Source organism: Primulina eburnea, chromosome 18 (assembly GCF_022965805.1).
Source record: "Primulina eburnea isolate SZY01 chromosome 18, ASM2296580v1, whole genome shotgun sequence".
Classification (NCBI taxonomy): Eukaryota; Viridiplantae; Streptophyta; class Magnoliopsida; order Lamiales; family Gesneriaceae; genus Primulina; species Primulina eburnea.
In genome coordinates, this window is record NC_133118.1 from 3,152,125 (window position 1) to 3,170,261 (window position 18,137).

Sequence of the window (18,137 nt, forward strand, 5' to 3'; positions counted from 1 at the left end):
AATAAGAGTTGTAAAGTTAGAAATTTGTGTGTGATGATGTATGTAATGATGTATTTTATTTTTGGATTATGTGTAATGAAACTCTATAAATAGATCTCTCATTTGTGAAGAAAATCACAATTGAGTAGAGAGAAAAATATTATAAAGTGTATATGTAACGCCCCAGATTTGACGACTGTCCTCACTGTATCAAGACGGGTCTTTCCAGCGTGCTTATGTCCTCATTCACACGCACCCTAGGAAACTTCCCAGGAGGTCACCCATCCCAAAATTTCCCCAAGTCAAGCACGCTTAACTTTGGAGTTCTTATGTGATGAGCTACCGAAAAGAAGATGCACCTTCGTGATATGAGTAGTACCAATCAAATCTTTTAAGCCCTCTTCAACTGTTCAGTCCATTACATTGCCCAGTCTCGGAATCCCTCTCATTCCCGTGTGGGTCGGTTCATTCATGTTCCCTTCACCTAGAAGCCTGCCAGGAGCCGCTCATTGTCCGTGCAACTGATGGCACCGGCGTTCACCCCCCGCCCTCTTCGGCCCCGGGCCTCACATGCCCACCAGCTTCCGCTTGGTTGGTCCCCGAACCACACCGTACTAAGAGAGGTTGGCTCTGATACCACTTGTAACGCCCCAGATTTGACGACTGTCCTCACTGTATCAAGACGGATCTTTCCAGCGTGCTTATGTCCTCACTCACACGCACCCTAGGAAACTTCCCAAGAGGTCACCCATCCCAAAATTTCCCCAAGTCAAGCACGCTTAACTTTGGAGTTCTTATGTGATGAGCTACCGAAAAGAAGATGCACCTTCGTGATATGAGTAGTACCAATCAAATCTTTTAAGCCCTCTTCAACTGTTCAGTCCATTACATTGCCCAGTCTCGGAATCCCTCTCATTCCCGTGTGGGTCGGTTCATTAATGTTCCCTTCACCTAGAAGCCTGCCAGGAGCCGCTCATTGTCCGTGCAACTGATGGCACCGGCGTTCACCCCCCGCCCTCTTCGGCCCCGGGCCTCACAGTATAATTTGGTAAATTTTGAGAGTTTGAGATTTTTACTTTTTACCATAAATTTTTACTTTTTCACAACCGGTTGGAATTTTTTTTAAAAAAAAGAGATTTGATAATTTCAAAATTGTCTTATACTGTCGGATTCTTATTCAAACTCATATTTTAAATCTAACTCACTCATTTTTTAAATCTAACTCAACTCATTTTTTGTGTGTAATTCGAAATAAACAAAAACTTCCGTGAGACTTATGCTAAGAGTATTATTTTTTATTGTAAATATCGGTAGGGTTGACCCATCTCACCGATAAAGATTCGTGAGAGCGTCTCACAAAAGACCCACTCTTCGAAATAAACTCCTTGAGAAAAGTAGGGGTGTGCAATCGGTCCAAATCGAACGAACAGAAAATATCGAAACAAAACAAATCAATTTTTTTATCAACCAAACCGACCAATTTTAGCTATAAAAATTGATTAAATCGAATTGATAAAATTTCGGTCGATAACCGAAATACTCGAAATTTTTTTTTTAAAAAAAATTGTTTTTTTCTCTCTCATCTAATTTATTAAATTCAAACACTCACTAAAACAAAATAATAAGTTGATGAATAATTATAATGATTTAGGACTTATAATAATAAAAATTGAACTTTAAATGTTTAAAGCCCAATTCTTTTTTTGTATATGTTCAAAGCTCAATACAAAAAAAAAATGTAAAAAGTCCTACCTGATAATAATTATATATATAAAATATTGGCAATCGAAATTTCCCAATATATAAAATATTGGGAAAATAATTTCAGATTGTTTCAAGTCAAATGGAAAAGCGGTAATATTTCGTCATATTAAAGGGAATTATTGTCGAAACTAACTTCCAGCTTTATTGAGAGAGAGTAACAAAGTTTAAAGTCGTTTTGAATCAAGAAGCATTCTTGTTGAAACTTGAATGTGTCGAACTGATCTATGATCCAACAATTTTACGAAATAAATCAAGAGATGGCGGCAAAAATAGTTAAACCTGACCTCATATTAAACCCGTCACGAACCTCGATCAAACTGTTTGTCAGATGGGTCAACTCAGTCGACTGATCTATAAACATGTCGGGTAATGGGTTTTAACGAACCCGAATGGTGTACTTGATTTTGTTGGAAATGAGGCTAACATGTACTTTTGTATGATTAGTTTTAAAAAATTCTGTTAATCAACAGAAATTATGAATTGTTCAAATGAAAAAAATAGCTCCCCTAGGAAAAATAAAGATCAAAAGGAGATTGAAGATCTTACCAAATGTTTTTTTTTCCAATAAACTGCATATATATAAATGTTTTAGGGAACTTCCAAGCTTAGAAAATACACTCTAAACACAAATATAATGACATTCCTGATTGAAAAATGAAGTATAAAATCTTATGAAAGGAACAACATTGGTCTGCATACTAATTAGCCAATTTCAATAGGGGCAACGAACCATTATAGGCAAGAATTTTGCCAATTCAATGTATCTGACCAAGGATTGAAAGTAACCTCTAAATTTCGAGATGGTTTTTTCTTCCCTCCCAAAAGACATTAGCATGCGTTGTCTAGTGGATCCAGGACGCACCCACCATTTTCGCCATGAAGCTATAGCTGTCTGCGGCTGCATCGATCTGAGATACAGGATTTTAATGTCAGTCAAGTCATTATAGACACACCGGGTCATCATGACCATCAGATAAGTCTTACTAGTCTTAAACTAGTGGATCTCTCGCCTCTTGATCCCAAATTACACTAGTCATGATTGAAAACTCGAGCAATTAAAACAAATGCAAATCTTAGTTTACCACTTTCTGGGTTGGCCTTCCGGCTCCATGCCCTGCCTTACTTTCTATACGTCCTATTATTGGGTTGGTTTGAGGACTTCTTTCCAAGCTTGTGCAGAGAACATGCTGCATCGTCTGTTAGTAAGAACAAACAAGCAAAAGGTCCGTGAATGATTGATGAAAGGTGAAGTCTACAAGTTTAACAAGTTTCTGAAGTTCATCGAATTCATCAGAATCAGTTTGTGCTTCTGAGAGTGGTGAAACAATGGCATAATATAGAACCACAAACTTCACAGCCATGTAAGGAAGTGTAACCACCAGAAACAAAAATTATGAAAGAGGAAAATGCAATTTAACCTTATGAAGAACGTAATGTTGGGGAATTACCCCCCGAAGCGATGTCGATCACGATGATAATATAGTGCCGAAAAATTTGCGGAATAATCAATCAACAAGAACACAAGAATTTACGTGGTTCACCCAAAATAGGCTACGTCCACGGAGCTACTGCAATTTTTATAACTGGAAGAAATATTACAACAAGTGTATACACCAATACACTAAATATCTCACACTCCCAACCCGAATATAACCGAGAAAAAATATTTTCTCTAACTCACACAAGAAAACCTCACACTCAAGAAAAAACATTCTTGTTTTTCTTTGCACAAAGCTGAGAAGCTTGTTGGGATACTCTAAAATTGAGATGCGGGAGCTCTATTTATAGAGCTCCCGTGCATGTGAAATTAAATACATTTGCTTAGCTGCCAACAACCATCTTTGAAAATTCTTCTTCTCGTTGTCGTATTCAAAACGAATTGCTAGTTTACGCATTTGAAAAGCATGCATATTACATTGGTCCACCATCTTACCTAACATTTCTCTCACTTGAAGACTTGATTTCAATCATGACTTCACACCGTTAATGCAGCAGCTCATACGTCCTCATTTATTCTTGCAGTCCAACTGAAGTTGAACACAACTTCAGTTTGTCAATGGTTACCGTCTTCGTGAGCATATCGGCTGGATTTTTACTTCCAGTAATCTTCTCCAGCATCAAGACTCCATCTTCCAGCACTGATCTGATGAAATTGTACCTAACCTGTATATGCTTTGTCCTAGCATGATAAACAGGATTTTTTGCTAAATGAATAGCACTCTGACTGTCACAGTGTAATGTGCTATCTTCAAGCTTCTGACCCAATTCTTCCAGAACGGATCTCAACCATATCATCTCCTTGCTAGCTTCTGTAACTGCTACGTACTCAGCTTCAGTAGTAGAAAGTGCAACTATCTTTTGCAATTTAGATACCCAGCTTACTGTCGTACCACCTAATGTGAACACATACCCAGTAGTACTTTTCCTGCCATCCAAGTCACCACCCATGTCGGAATCGACAAAACCTTGTAAGCCCAAATTTGACCTTCTGAAGCACAGAGATAAACTAGCAGTACCTTTCAAATACCTGAGAATCCACTTAACTGCTTCCCAGTGTTGCTTTCCTGGATTACTCATAAACCTGCTCACAACTCCCAATGCATGTGCTATGTCTGGTCTTGTACACACCATTGCATACATGAGGCTTCCGACAACAGAAGCATAAGGAACCTTATTCATATAAGCCTGATCCTGCTCCGTCGAAGGTGATTGTGCTTTGGTTAGTTTGAAGTGACTAGCCAAAGGAGTACTTACAGATTTAGCTTCATCCATGTTAAATCTGCTAACCACCTTTTTCACGTACTCTTCTTGAGACAACTTCAAGATACCATTCACCCGGTCTCTAAAGATCCTCATTCCAAGGATTTTCTTTGCAGCACCCAAATTCTTCATGGCAAATTCCTTTGATAAATCTTTCTTGAGTTTATCAATTTCTTCCAAACAAGCACCAGCTATCAGCATATCATCTACATATAGCAGTAGTATGATATAAGAACCGTCAAACTTTTTCACATAACAGCAGTGATCAGCTTGACACCTTAGGAAACCATTTTCAACCATGAATCCATCAAACTTCTTGTACCACTGACTTGGAGCTTGTTTGAGACCGTACAAGCTCTTCTGAAGTTTGCAAACCATTCTCTCTTTTCCCCGTACTTCAAAGCCCTGTGGCTGCTTCATATTAATTTCTTCATCTAGATCACCGTGAAGAAACGCAGTCTTTACATCCAACTGCTCCAAATGTAAGTCTTCCTTCGCCACTAGTCCAAGTACAGTCCTGATAGTGGTTAATTTAACCACTGGAGAGAAAATCTCGGTGTGATCAATTCCTTCCCGTTGTTGGAAGCCTTTTACAACAAGTCTTGCCTTGTACCGCTTGCTACCATCATGCTCTTCTTTTAACCGGTACACCCACTTGTTATGTAACGCCTTTTTGCCTTGCGGAAGTTCTGTCAACTCCCACGTCTGATTGGATGACAGTGAATCCATCTCATCTTCCATGGGCAACCTTCACTTGGTTGAATCATCATTTTGCAATGCCTCTTCATAGGTCTCCGGTTCACCTTTGTCTGTCAGCAAAACATAGTGAAGTGCAGGGGAGTATCTCTCAGGTGGTCTAATGGTTGTCAAAGATCTCCTGAGTTCAATCACCGGAGTTTGTGGGTCATTGTCTTGTGCAGTTTCTTCTTCATCTTCCTGGTTAATGATTTTCAATTCATTCACAGGAATATATGTCAATGGCACTTCATCAGTCTTCTTGATTTCAGGACATTCATCTCCAGCTCGAATGTCTGACTTGTCCTTGTACAGAAGTTGCTCATTAAATATTACATCTCTGCTCCGAATGATCTTCCGATTTTGGTCATCCCAGAAACGATAACCAAACTCATTATCTCCATAACCAATAAAGAAGCACTTCTTTGATTTCGGATCAAGTTTTGTTCTGCTTGCTGAATCAATATGAACATAGGATAGACATCCAAACACTTTCAAGAAAGAAAGGTTTATTTCTTTGCCGCTCCAAACCTCTTCGGGTATTCTGCAGTCAAGCGGTATCGAAGATCCTCTGTTGATCAGATATGCTGCAGTGTTAACAGCATCAGCCCAGAATGATTTTGGTAATCCAGAATGCAATCTCATGCTCCTTGCGCGTTCATTCAAGGTCCGGTTCATCCTTTCAGCTACACCATTCTGTTGAGGTGTACCAGGAATGGTTTTCTCCATCTTGATCCCGTTCTGTGCACAATATTTCTTGAACTCATCATCTTCATATTCTCCACCATTATCAGACCGTAAGCACTTCACCTTCAAGTTGGTCTCATTTTCCACCATGGCTTTCCACCTTTTAAAGGTCTCGTAAACATCAGATTTATTTTTCAGAAAATAAACCCAAACTTTTCTGCTCGAATCGTCAATGAATGTGACATAGTATCTCGAGCCTCCAAGGGATGTCACAGGAGATGGTCCCCATACATCAGTATGAACCAGCTCCAACTTTGCTGCTTTCGGTTCTCTACCACCTTTTGAAAAGCTCACCTTCTTCAGCTTTCCAAAGATACAGCTTTCACATAGTTGGTGTTCAACAGTCTTTAATTCTGGTAGCTTTTTTTTGACACCAACATCTTCATTCCCTTATCACTCATATGTCCAAGTCTATAATGCCATAGACTTGAATTGGCTCCAGCATCCACAGCTGCTAATGTCTCTCTGCAACTGGAAGTCATATACAGTGTTCCAGTTTTCTTTCCTCGAGCAACAATCATTACTCATTTGTTCACTTTCCAGGAACCATCACCGAAGATCACATTGTGGCCTTCATCATCGAGCTGTCCCACCGAGATCAGATTGCGTGTCAATTTTGGTACATGCCTGACTTTGTTGATTTTCCAGACAGATCCATTTGACATCTTCATCCGTACATCACCCATACCAACAATTTCCAAGGGTTTTCCATCAGCCAGAAAAACTTTTCCGTAATCGCCAGCGATGTAATTGTCAAACATATCGGTTAGAATTCTTTTCGCTACTCCTGCCCCTTCCTCTGTTCTCGAGATTTAGAGCAGATCTGATGATGTTCCTTCACCCGAATCCATCCTGCGAACTTCTTCAGCAAGAATTTGATCCCTGACATCATTGAATTGTAGCTTTCTTTTTCCAACAGAGTTGCTAACCGCTGCCCGCATTGGTTCCCAAATATTTGGTAAAGACGCCAAAAGAATAAGTGCACGAATCTCATCATCAAAATTAATTTCAACCGATGTTAGTTGAGAAACAATCGTGTTGAATTCATTGATGTGTTTAGCCACCGAAGCACCTTCTCCCATCTTCAAGTTGAATAACTTCTTCATGAGATGCACTTTGTTATTAGCTGATGGCTTCTCGTACATGTCCGATAAAATGGACATCATCTCTTCTGTTGTTTTTGCCTCCGCCACGTTATGCGCCACGTTCTTTGTTAGGGTCAGTCGTATCACACCTAACACCTGTCGGTCAAGGAGCTCCCAATCATCATCCTCCATCTTTTCCGGTTTCTTTCCTGATAGAGGTTGATGCAGCTTCTTACTGTACAGATAATCTCTTATCTGTAACCGCCAGAACGAAAAATCTGTTCCGTCAAACTTGTTGATTCCCGGTCCAGATCCATCATCTCCGGCCATCACTTCTTTAGCCTTAGCAAAAATCTAAAAAATCTTTTCTGATGTGGAAGATCAGACAAAGCTGCAACCACAGAGCATACTCAGAATTCTTAAGAATTTTCACAACAAGGCTCTGATATCCCCCCGAAGCGATGTCGATCACGATGATAATATAGTGCCGAAAAATTTGCGGAATAATCAATCAACAAGAACACAAGAATTTACGTGGTTCACCCAAAATAGGCTACGTCCACGGAGCTACTGCAACTTTTATAACTGGAAGAAATATTACAACAAGTGTATACACCAATACACTAAATATCTCACACTCCCAACCCGAGTATAACCGAGAAAAAATATTTTCTCTAACTCACACAAGAAAACCTCACTCAAGAAAAAACACTCTTGTTTTTCTTTGCACAAAGCTGAGAAGCTTGTTGGGATACTCTAAAATTGAGATGCGGGAGCTCTATTTATAGAGCTCTCAAGCATGTGAAATTAAATACATTTGCTTAGCTGCCAACAACCATCTTTGAAAATTCTTCTGCTCGTTGCCGTATTCAAAATGAATTGCTAGTTTACGCATTTGAAAAGCATGCATATTACATTGGTTCACCATCTTACCTAACACGTAACAGAGTCTATAGTTAAATTTTTAGTAGCAAGTCACGTACCGCCAATAATTTCAGCGAGTGCAGTGGCACAACCCGATCATCATGGTCAGCAGTCAGTATCATGGTGGATGGATACTGAATTAGCTTGTCAGAAGGTTTATCCCAGGGTCGCCTCACATTATGCAAGGGCGAGTACCTGAGGGAGCAGTTATGGAAAACAAAAAGAGAATAAAAGCAAATGAACTTAGAGAAGAAAAGAAACCGTGGAGAAAGAATCAATCAAAATTAACTGAAGCAGCTTCAAATTCAAGAACTGCCAAAAAAAAAAGAGAACTAATAAACAAACTAAACAACTTAACTTAAGCACATGTTTTGTACTAAACAAACATATTAAAAATATTATAGCACTACAATTTGTATGTTTATTCCCATCACATCATGAAAAACACAAGAAGATTATTTCCTTTTTCTTTTTGATAAAACCAGATAATTTCAATTTTTTTTTAAAAAAAGGTAAATAGCTCACTTGATTAGCCAATGAAACTCTTCCTCCTTATCTGAACAGCCATAGTCTGAGGTCCATGCATGGCCTAGTTTAGCGGCAGAAAGTATATTAAAGACGGTTAAAGACATATACATAATTTAAGAGCTGAGAGGAGCATTCTTTAAAAAGCTTTCCTCACCAATGGTGAACTTATGAAATCTTAGCATGTCCATTACGCCAACATGAGCAAGAGCACAGCCAAAAAGATCAGGTCTCTGAAGTCACAAGCATCCCATGATTATTGTATTGAGCAACTGAGATTAAAAGTAAGCCGGATAAAGGTGATTAAAAGATGATAGCAAGATATACCTGGTTGATGCAAGCCCCAACTAGAAGCCCTCCATTGCTTCCACCTTCAATACACAAGTTTTTAGGCCGAGTATAACCAGCAGAGACAAGATACTCAGCAGCTGATATAAAGTCGTCAAAGCAATTCTGCTTCTTTGCTAAAGCTCCAGCTTTGTGCCATTCTTCTCCATATTCTCCACCTCCACGGATGTTTGCAGAGCAGAAAACAACATCTAAATGTTTTGCCATAACTATACGTCCAACAGTAAAATCTGGTGTAATATTGATATTAAATCCACCATATCCATAGAGTAAACAAGGATGTGATCCATCCAGGTCAAGTCCCTTTCTAGACACTATGAATATAGGTACCTTAGTGCCATCTTTACTAGTTATAAACACCTGATAAAAAAAACCCAATCAAGAAAATGAAAATATCAAGGATACACATTATTTTTCATCAACTACTCTTTGCCTTCAAACAGGTGAAACAGGTTTTTTTTTAATGTGTAATGCAATATAAACATCAAGGTCATAGAGAAAGCTAAAATTGAAATCTATTTGCAAGAAAAAAGTGTCAAATGGAACTCCCACATAGAAAAAGAAAACTTGTTTCTTTACAACTGATGAAGGCAATTCATAACTAAAAGTAGATTTATCTGCATGGTTTGGGAACTTCACCACGTCAGACTTGAGGAGTGATTCATACCAGCACTGGCTCAGCATCATCTAATGGGATACCACAGAAAATTAGTTCTAGCATTTCAATTCTAGAGGCATATTTGGTGAAGTTCCCAAACCATGGAGATAAAGTGTAGTTTTAATAGCGAGTTTCTTTGTACAATCAGTGATACTAAGTGGGACACCATAGAAAAAATAATAATATCTTTTCACTCAACCAAGATGTATGGGTTTAGAATTTGAAACTAGAAATGGTATCTCATACTGTACTCTCGCTGAGACAAGGGACTAAAAAAAACGCCTTTTGGAATGCTAGTAGCATTTGACCTGGAGGTGTATGAGTCTATGACAGTGAGTTACGGGTGCTTCATTTGCCCCAAAAATGGCCCATCATTGGACAAAGCGAACTCACACCATTGATTCGATAAAAAGGCTTTCCCTAACATGAAAGACTTTGGATATTTTAAATTATCATATCTTAAAACTCTAATAAAAATGTGAAACAATTAATGACAAAAACATCTCATGCGTCCCAACTAGCTCTAATGCTTTAATTTCTCGATTTATTTTTTTTTCCTATTTTATTTTCTACTACTTCAAAATTCTGTCTGATTTTAAGGGGATATCTTCGCGATTATCTACACTTTACTGACCTTTAAACTTATATTACAGATACACTAGTAAGCTTAGTTAAAACTTAAAAGGGATTGTATTAAGCTTATTACAACTTTCAACTAATTCTCCTTACTCTTCCCTCTAAAAATCAAATCAATCTAACTTATTTTCGTGCCCTAATTTTTTTCTTTTACTACAACTCTCAAGAACAATTCATTGATAATCCACATTTTTCATCCTAGTTATGTGATTGACATCTCAATATTTTTCTTCCACGGTATTTTCTAGTTTTGAATCTGTTAGATTGCTAATTTCATTTTCTATCATTTAGTAATTTAAAGTACCAAGTTTTTAAAAAGATGTAAATGATTTTCTTAGCAATTTTGTCTTTTAAAAAACTAACCTGAAGTATAAATTAAAGGAACTTATAAACATTTCAAATTTCTCCAACGTGTATGACACAGAACCACAATATCACAACAAAACAGAAAAGTTTTAACAAGGTGTTGTTCTGTCGCAAAACTGCAAATGCTCAATAAATCATTTACCTGACTGGTTTCAAACTCATTCCTGTCAAAGCCAGGCACAACAATTTCACGAAAGATTCTCATCTCTGGGACGTCAGCTTCTAGGTTGCACATATATATAAGTCCCGGGATAAGAAAGCTTGTAAACCCTATAAAAATAATGCTGTCTTTCCTTCTTGAAGAAATCTCAGATACTGATCCAATATCCAGTGGTAGGAAGTGCAAAAAGGTACCAGTTTTCAAGTCCCTTAACTGCAAAACATTTTTCACATCACTCAAATAATTCACCACAATCTGATTTCCGTTAACGGCCACAGCATTTTCAAGCACGTCTTTTTTATCTTCTTGAAGTACTTCAGTCCAAAGACTGGGTTCTTTCAAATCAACTCGGATTAGCTTGTTTCTAGGAGCATCCTTGTTAGTAAAGAATGTGAAAACTGTGTCATCATTTGCGACATATCCATATGAAGCATCAAAGTTATCAACAAGCCTGACAAAAGGAAGCAAGTCCTTTTTCCCTCTATAACCTTCAAGCCCATTGGGGAGCACTGACATGTCGCAGTAATAAACCTTGTTGACAGGATCACAATTTTCAAAAGTGTACAAAAGTACGTACTGCAAATTCAACAATAAACAGAAATTAACGATTTGTTGCAAAGTGAATGAGATATTAACTCAGCGTAAAGTATAAGGAAAATTATTTGTTACTCAAAACACACGACTAACTGAAGCTGAAACAACTTTTAAAAATAATATAAAAATCTCTAGTTGCACCTAGAGATTGGATAAGGATTATGGAATAACGCATTTTTACAAATAATATCAGATCTACAAGTGTCCTTCATCATAACTCATAAGGCTGTTCGACAGGTTCAACTTCGAAAAAAATCAGCCATCGTCTCTTGCTATGCCATGCAGACATCACAAACGTAATGTCATATCATGATCAACAATTGTACAGAAATAATAACTTTTCAACTCCTAAAATTTGATAGATGTTGTTCTTTTCGGATAACATGAACTGATGTAACTGCCTCTTAGCAACCATACTTTTGTGCCTATATTTAATTATTATTAAATTGTAACCACAAAATCAAAGAATAACAACGCCAGACAATTCACACTTTACTCAGACCCTATGGTGAAATCAAAATTATTACCTTCCCATCCTCAGTAACTGAGGCTGACCGTGTATTTTTGGGATTGTCTGGATCATTCCAACATAGGATATCTTCCGACTGATCAGTACCCAAAAAATGATAATACAGTTCATGGTGCAGGTTGGCATTAGTCTCGGTGCCAGCATCCAATTTATCTTCTTCCCTTTAAAAAAAATATTTCAGAACACCACAATCACAACTAACCTATAGTACAAACTAATACAATAGAACAACCCAAATTGTAAGTCCACACAATATCAATTCCAAATTAATTGCTCAAGGCGCTTCCAAATTTTCTAATTTTCATGACAGGTTAATGTCGAAACTCAATAGGAGCTAAAGATTAGTCAATCAATTTGTCATCTTATAGAAAATTTCTTAGAAATTTTTTGATACCTATTAAATGCTTCATAGAAAAATGTTTTGCATGAAAAAATCCTTACGCAGGAGCTGGATATCGGCAGTAGAAAAAACCTTTACTATCATGAGTCCAGCTAATTGCTGAAAACTTAACCTGTAACAAGAAAACGCATATCCAGCTTCAACAACACATTTCAACATGCATAACCCCATCTAAGATTCTTTTCAAAGTAAAAAATTGCATAGAATAATCATGAAACCAGTACCCATGAAATGGTGTAAGGCTCAGTACTCTTATCCTCAATTCGCATAACTTTAATAGTAACCCAATCGCTTCCACTCGAACTAATGCCATACGCCAAGTACTTGGCATCCTCACTCACTGCATATACACTCAGAGCTACGGTTCCGTCTTCACTTAATGTGTTAGGATCAAGCAAAACCTCGGGTTCTTCGTCCAAACCATCCTATAACATAGTCTATGCTTAAAACTCAACATGAAAATGAATCATATGCAGCCAAAAAAATTATCATTCAGGAACCTGAACATATAGAGCTTTCTGTGGCTGCAGACCGGTGTTGTGGAAATAAAAGTACTTGTCACCAGCCCTAAATGGAGCATCATACTTGGGAAAGTCGTATAACTTAGTGAGCTTCTCACGAATTTTTTCCCTAGTTTCGCATGTTTCAAGCACAGAATCAGTCAATTTCACCTGCTTTTCCACGAACTCTTTGGTCTCCTCGGAATCAGGATCCTCAAGCCTAACCACAATGGTAAAAATTCACTAAACTAAACAGGCAAAGAAACACAAATCCTCTAATATCAAAAGTAAGGAATCAAGCTTTATAAAGTTCTTCCAAAATAATCAATAAAAATTCCATTTTGCAGCATTTAAACCACATATTCCACTTCTTTACTGCCAGCTTTCGATGCATTATGATACCATTCTTAAAGGGCCGGTGACTAAAAATCTGATATTCAAAATTAAAGAATCAAACTTTAATTAAATTCTTCCAAAACAATCAAACAAATTCCATTTCTCAGAATTTAAATGCCATCATTCCACTTCTTTACCGCCAGATTAGTATGACTTCCACCGATAAGGGTCGTGTGCTAAAACTGACATTAAAAGTAAAGAATCAAGCTTTCATTAAATTCTTCCAAAATAATCAATCAATATTCCATTTTCCAGAATTTAAACTACACATTCCACTTATTTACCGCCAGATTTCAACGAATTACGATTACCATCGATAAGGGTCGGGGACTAAAACCCCGTGATAATCATCAACCACAGAATCATCCCGTCGAGCCGTTGGGTACTGCAGTTTCCCGTCAAATGCGGATAGGGATCCCATTTCCGGGACTGTGGACGAAGAACGCAAGCGAAAACGGGAGTAGCGTTGCCTTATTGCTGAGAAAAGTCCCAGAGATAGCTCCTGTTCGTTAAAATGCCTAGTATAAGTAGCGAACGACAAATTGCAACGGCTGCCGTGATATATCAGGCGGCTAATGTGTGGGACAAGCGAACATATAAGCATTTTTTGGAGAAGTTGCAATGAAATTACCAAGTTAGTCCGGGCTTCGACATTGGTGGTTTTAAAAATTTCTCTCATTTAATATTTTTTTCCAAATTTTAAAATAATTCTCGTGAATTTTTATACGTGAGATTGGTTATTTCTATCGATATTCATAATAAAAAGTAATATTTTTAACATAAAAAGTAATATTTTTTCATGGATGACACAAATTAGATATCTGTATCACAAAATACGACCCGTGAGTCCGTCTCACACAAGTTTTTGCCAATCTTTTTTAAAAAACAAAACTGAAAAATAAATGTAACAATCTTCTATTGAAATACAATCTTAATACGTATGCTTAATAAAAATTATCAAATATATTCCATATCTAACAACCAAATAATACATTTAAAAAATAATTAAATTACTGACTATGGATGAGGATAATTTCTAAATTTATATTTTTTAAATATTGTATACTCATTATTTTTTCTCATCAATAACGGACTATAGTTTTTATTATATCATATAATCTCCTCCTTTATTATCTAAATTTTTGAATATTCCTAGTTTAATTTTGGAAATGCTAGTAACAAGAATGACGAGTCATGTAATATCATATAATATTCCTTTATTATCTAAATTTTTGAACTCCCTAATTTGATACAGTAGCCGGTAACAGAATGACGAGTCATGGGACAAGCAACCCAATCCAAATCGTAATATGTTGTAAGTGCCATAGAACCATAAGATTTTAATAGAATGCTTTGGCCCGAGTTTTTTTTAATACTCGAAAAGCTGTATCTAGGTGATATGTATTTGGAGCATGCACAAATTGGCTTAGAGATTAGACCGCATAACATATGTCAGGTCAAGTTATAGTTAGATATATCAGTCGACCAACCAAGTTGCTATTCATTTGGGTCACCCAATAAAGCATACTCAGAATCATTTCTACTACTTTGGTGCATAATAGAATCAAGCTCATGGCTAGTGAACTTCCTGTTTTGTTCCATTGGTGTATCAAATGGTCTAGCGTCTGCCATATCCGTATCAGTAACAAATTCTAAAGCATATTTACGTTGATTAAGATAAATATCCTATGTGGAACGGGATATATCGATGCCTAGGAAGTATTTGAGAGGACCAATGCCTTTAAGTTGCAACTTGTAATTAAGGAACACTTTTAAATTCTGGATAGCCACTGCACTGCTCCCCGTGATAATAATGATATCGACATACACCACAAGTAGAGTAATTGAAGTATCATCATGTTTAAAGAACAATGAATGATCATGTTGAGATTGACAGTAACCACCTTCAATCATGACGTTTGAGAATTTTGTATTCCATTGACGAGAAGCCTGTTTTAAACCATATAATGACTTTCTCAACTTGCAAACCTCGTTCCCCACCTGAACTTTGTATCAATGTGGAAGATTCATGTAAATACCGTCATCCATATCCCCTTGGAGGAAAGCATCGGTGACATCCATTTGAAAAAGAGGCCAATTATGAATCACAATCACATTGAGGAAAATCAATGTCACGATATTTGCGGTGGGAGAAAAGATGTCAGGGAAGTCAATACCAAGTTATTGTATCCATTCCTTCTCCACTAGACGTGCCTTAAATCTTTCTGCACTCCCATCAGATTTGAGTTTAACTTTGTACACCCACTTGCATCCAATGAGTTTCACTTGTGGTAGGAGATCCACAATATCCCATGTGTAATTTCTCTCTATAGCAGTAAGTTTTCATCCATAGCAGCACACCATCTAACATCAGCGATTGCCTCATGACAGAAGAGAGACTCTTTAACAAAGGACATGGATGCTAAAAAGGGATGGTATGTCTTGGAGAAGTGATCATATGTAAGGTAGTTAGCCATGGGATTAACACGAGTGTTACGAGTCTGTTTATGGGTGAAAGAGCAAGAATAATCATGTGTCCATATAGGAGAGACAGTGGTTCTAGTGGACCTGTGTAATGAGATATTCGAAGGTGAAAGAATAGAGGGTGATGGATCATTTAAAGGAAAGGTAGCTGCTGGCTCATTAGTGGCAAGTGAGGATCCACCATAGTAGATGATAGATTGAAAATGTGAAGGTATTGACTAATGACAGCAAATGGAAAGATGAGTTAATGAAATACCACATCTCTGGATATTATTGTCTTTCTTGATTGAAGATGAAGTAGTTTGTATCCTTTTTTTACACTAGAGTATCTAATAAAAACACATAGTACAACAAAGGGTGAAAATTCGTGGCTTATCGACAAAGCTGAGGCATAACATAAACATCCAAACACTCTTACGTTAGTCAAAGAAGGAGCTTGTGAAATAAGAGTTCAAAAGGAGATTTATTATCCAGCAATGGTGTGGGGGCTCTATTGATAAGATAGACAGTTGTTAGGACACAATCCCCCAAAATTTGAGTGATATAGGCTGTTGAAATCGAAGTGCTCATGCTACATCAAAGATATGCCTATGTTTTCATTCGACTATGTCATTTTGTTGTGATATATAGGAGCAAGAACTATAGCGTATCACTCTCAAAGACTAAAAAAAAAACCATTGACACTCATTTTTTAAAAAGTAAGTGGCATTATCTGTCTTGATAGCTGTAATTTTTTTTTTAAAATTGGTTGTCCACCATAACAAAGAACAACTTAATTATCCTAAACACGTCCATTTTAGATTGCATAAGATATTTGTTATGGTGTAATTGAACGGATAATTGCTCGATTTATTTTTTTATAAATATTTTTTTTCACCAATAACGAGGAATAGTCTTTATTATATCAAATAATGTCCTGCTTTTTCATCTAATTTTTTTTAATAGTCCTAGTTTAATTTTGGAAATACTAGTAACAAGATTTCACTTAGCTTCAATCACATCATATACACATGATACAATTTTCCAAAATTTACACGACCACAAAAACTGATAAATAATTGTTTAATAATGACTAGAAATTTTACTTTTTAAAACAAATGGATGGCAAACTAGCAACCAAATTACGCTCATCTTTTTCTTATACAAATTGGTACTTAATGTTGGGCAAATATTTCCAATATGAATAATTTGTGAATGAACTCCAAGGCACGTTTGCAATGTTTTTTTTTTTTTAAGAAATGTTCTCTCATTCACTTTAGTCACGTGGATATGAAAAATTTCTCTCATGATATAATGGAGATATTCTGTATTTGTAGGTGACTAATGTTGGATCCCGGTTTTCTACACGCCCAAACGCAGCGGAAGTTTAAAATTTTTATTTTATTTTGACAATCAAAATATATTTTTGCTTTGGGCGCTCGTATGATTTTAACAAACATTCATAGGATGTCAGAAAGATTATACCTTTGTCAATTAAATCACTTGGCTCCAACTAATCCGGTATTAACGGATTAGCTCTTGATGAATCCCTACGAACTTTCTTCGATTCTTCTAATTAGGTCCACGACTAGAAGATTTGTTCCTCTTCCAAATAGCACTAGAATATTTGGAAGAAGTTTCAACGTTGGAGATTAAAATCGAGAGACGGATCAACTTTCTTTTTCTTGAAAAAGTTGGCCAAAAATTTGGAGGATTTTTTAGATGTGTTTCTCGTGAATCCCTATTCAATTGTGGAGGCTACCTTTTATTTTTTATTTATATATTAAAAACAAAAGCTTTTAACCTAAATTCCATTATTATGGATTTAGGTTTCTTAATTAAATCCAATGGGCTTTGTTAATTAAATGGACTAGTCAAACTAGTTTAATTAATTATATTAAAGTCCATTAAGAACTTTAATCATTTAATATGTTGGACTTGTACTCCTACAAGCCCATTAAACATATCTCCCATCATATTTAATTTAATATTTAATAAACTCAACTCTTGAGTTTAATAAATTTAATCCATTATAAATTCAACATTTGAATTTATTATTATAAATTCAACTCCTTGAATTTTATCAACTCCGTAATTTAATATTTAATAAACACAACTTTTGAGTTTAATAAATTATATTATCAAATTTTATAAATTCAACTCCTTGAATTTATTTTCTCCAAATTTCATAAATTCAACTTCTTGAATTTACTATCTCATAAATTCAACTCTTTGAATATATCATAAATTCAACTCCTTGAATTTACTATATCATAATATAAATTCAACTCCTTGAATTTATTCTCTCAACGGGAACAAACGATCCAGTGCTTGTGTGACCCTCAATGGTTCAGGGATACAGCTAGCCGTGGGTTCACAACTCTTTGTGATTCAGAATTATATTTATTCTTATTCGGGCTTACCCTAGTTAGCCCCATTCTTTTCATCAACACCTTGATTAAGAATGTCAGAACTCATTTCTGATTACACCCATCGGATCATGGTAAGAGCGTCTAGTAGCATCGCCCCATGATCCCCTAGGTATCGCTGATAGTGCCTGCAAGAACA

General features: G+C 36.5%; 1 protein-coding gene across 1 annotated transcript; it reads right to left on the minus strand.

The window, feature by feature from the left end:
- Positions 1 to 2,283: 2,283 nt before the first annotated feature.
- LOC140818991 (uncharacterized) lies at positions 2,284 to 13,727 on the minus strand. Its single transcript, XM_073178966.1, has 12 exons — positions 13,418 to 13,727; positions 12,711 to 12,930; positions 12,435 to 12,635; positions 12,252 to 12,322; positions 11,809 to 11,971; positions 10,670 to 11,263; positions 8,847 to 9,227; positions 8,677 to 8,752; positions 8,520 to 8,583; positions 8,054 to 8,189; positions 2,826 to 2,939; positions 2,284 to 2,651 (listed from the first exon to the last, which is right to left on the minus strand). The coding sequence occupies exons 1-12, from the start codon at positions 13,708 to 13,710 to the stop codon at positions 2,586 to 2,588; spliced, it is 2,379 nt and encodes a 792-aa protein (XP_073035067.1). The 5' UTR covers positions 13,711 to 13,727; the 3' UTR covers positions 2,284 to 2,585.
- Between the last annotated feature and the right edge of the window lie 4,410 nt (positions 13,728 to 18,137).

Bases quoted from the DNA above. Each gene is read 5' to 3' on its own strand.
- LOC140818991 (XM_073178966.1), bottom strand. From the start codon at position 13,710: ATGCTTATATGTTCGCTTGTCCCACACATTAGCCGCCTGATATATCAC. The intron at 12,931-13,417 runs GTAATCGTAATT...CATTGTGGTTAG, and splicing joins GTCCCCGACCCTTATCGATG to GCTTGAGGATCCTGATTCCG. The intron at 11,972-12,251 runs GTAAGGATTTTT...TTTTTTTTAAAG, and splicing joins TGCCGATATCCAGCTCCTGC to GGAAGAAGATAAATTGGATG.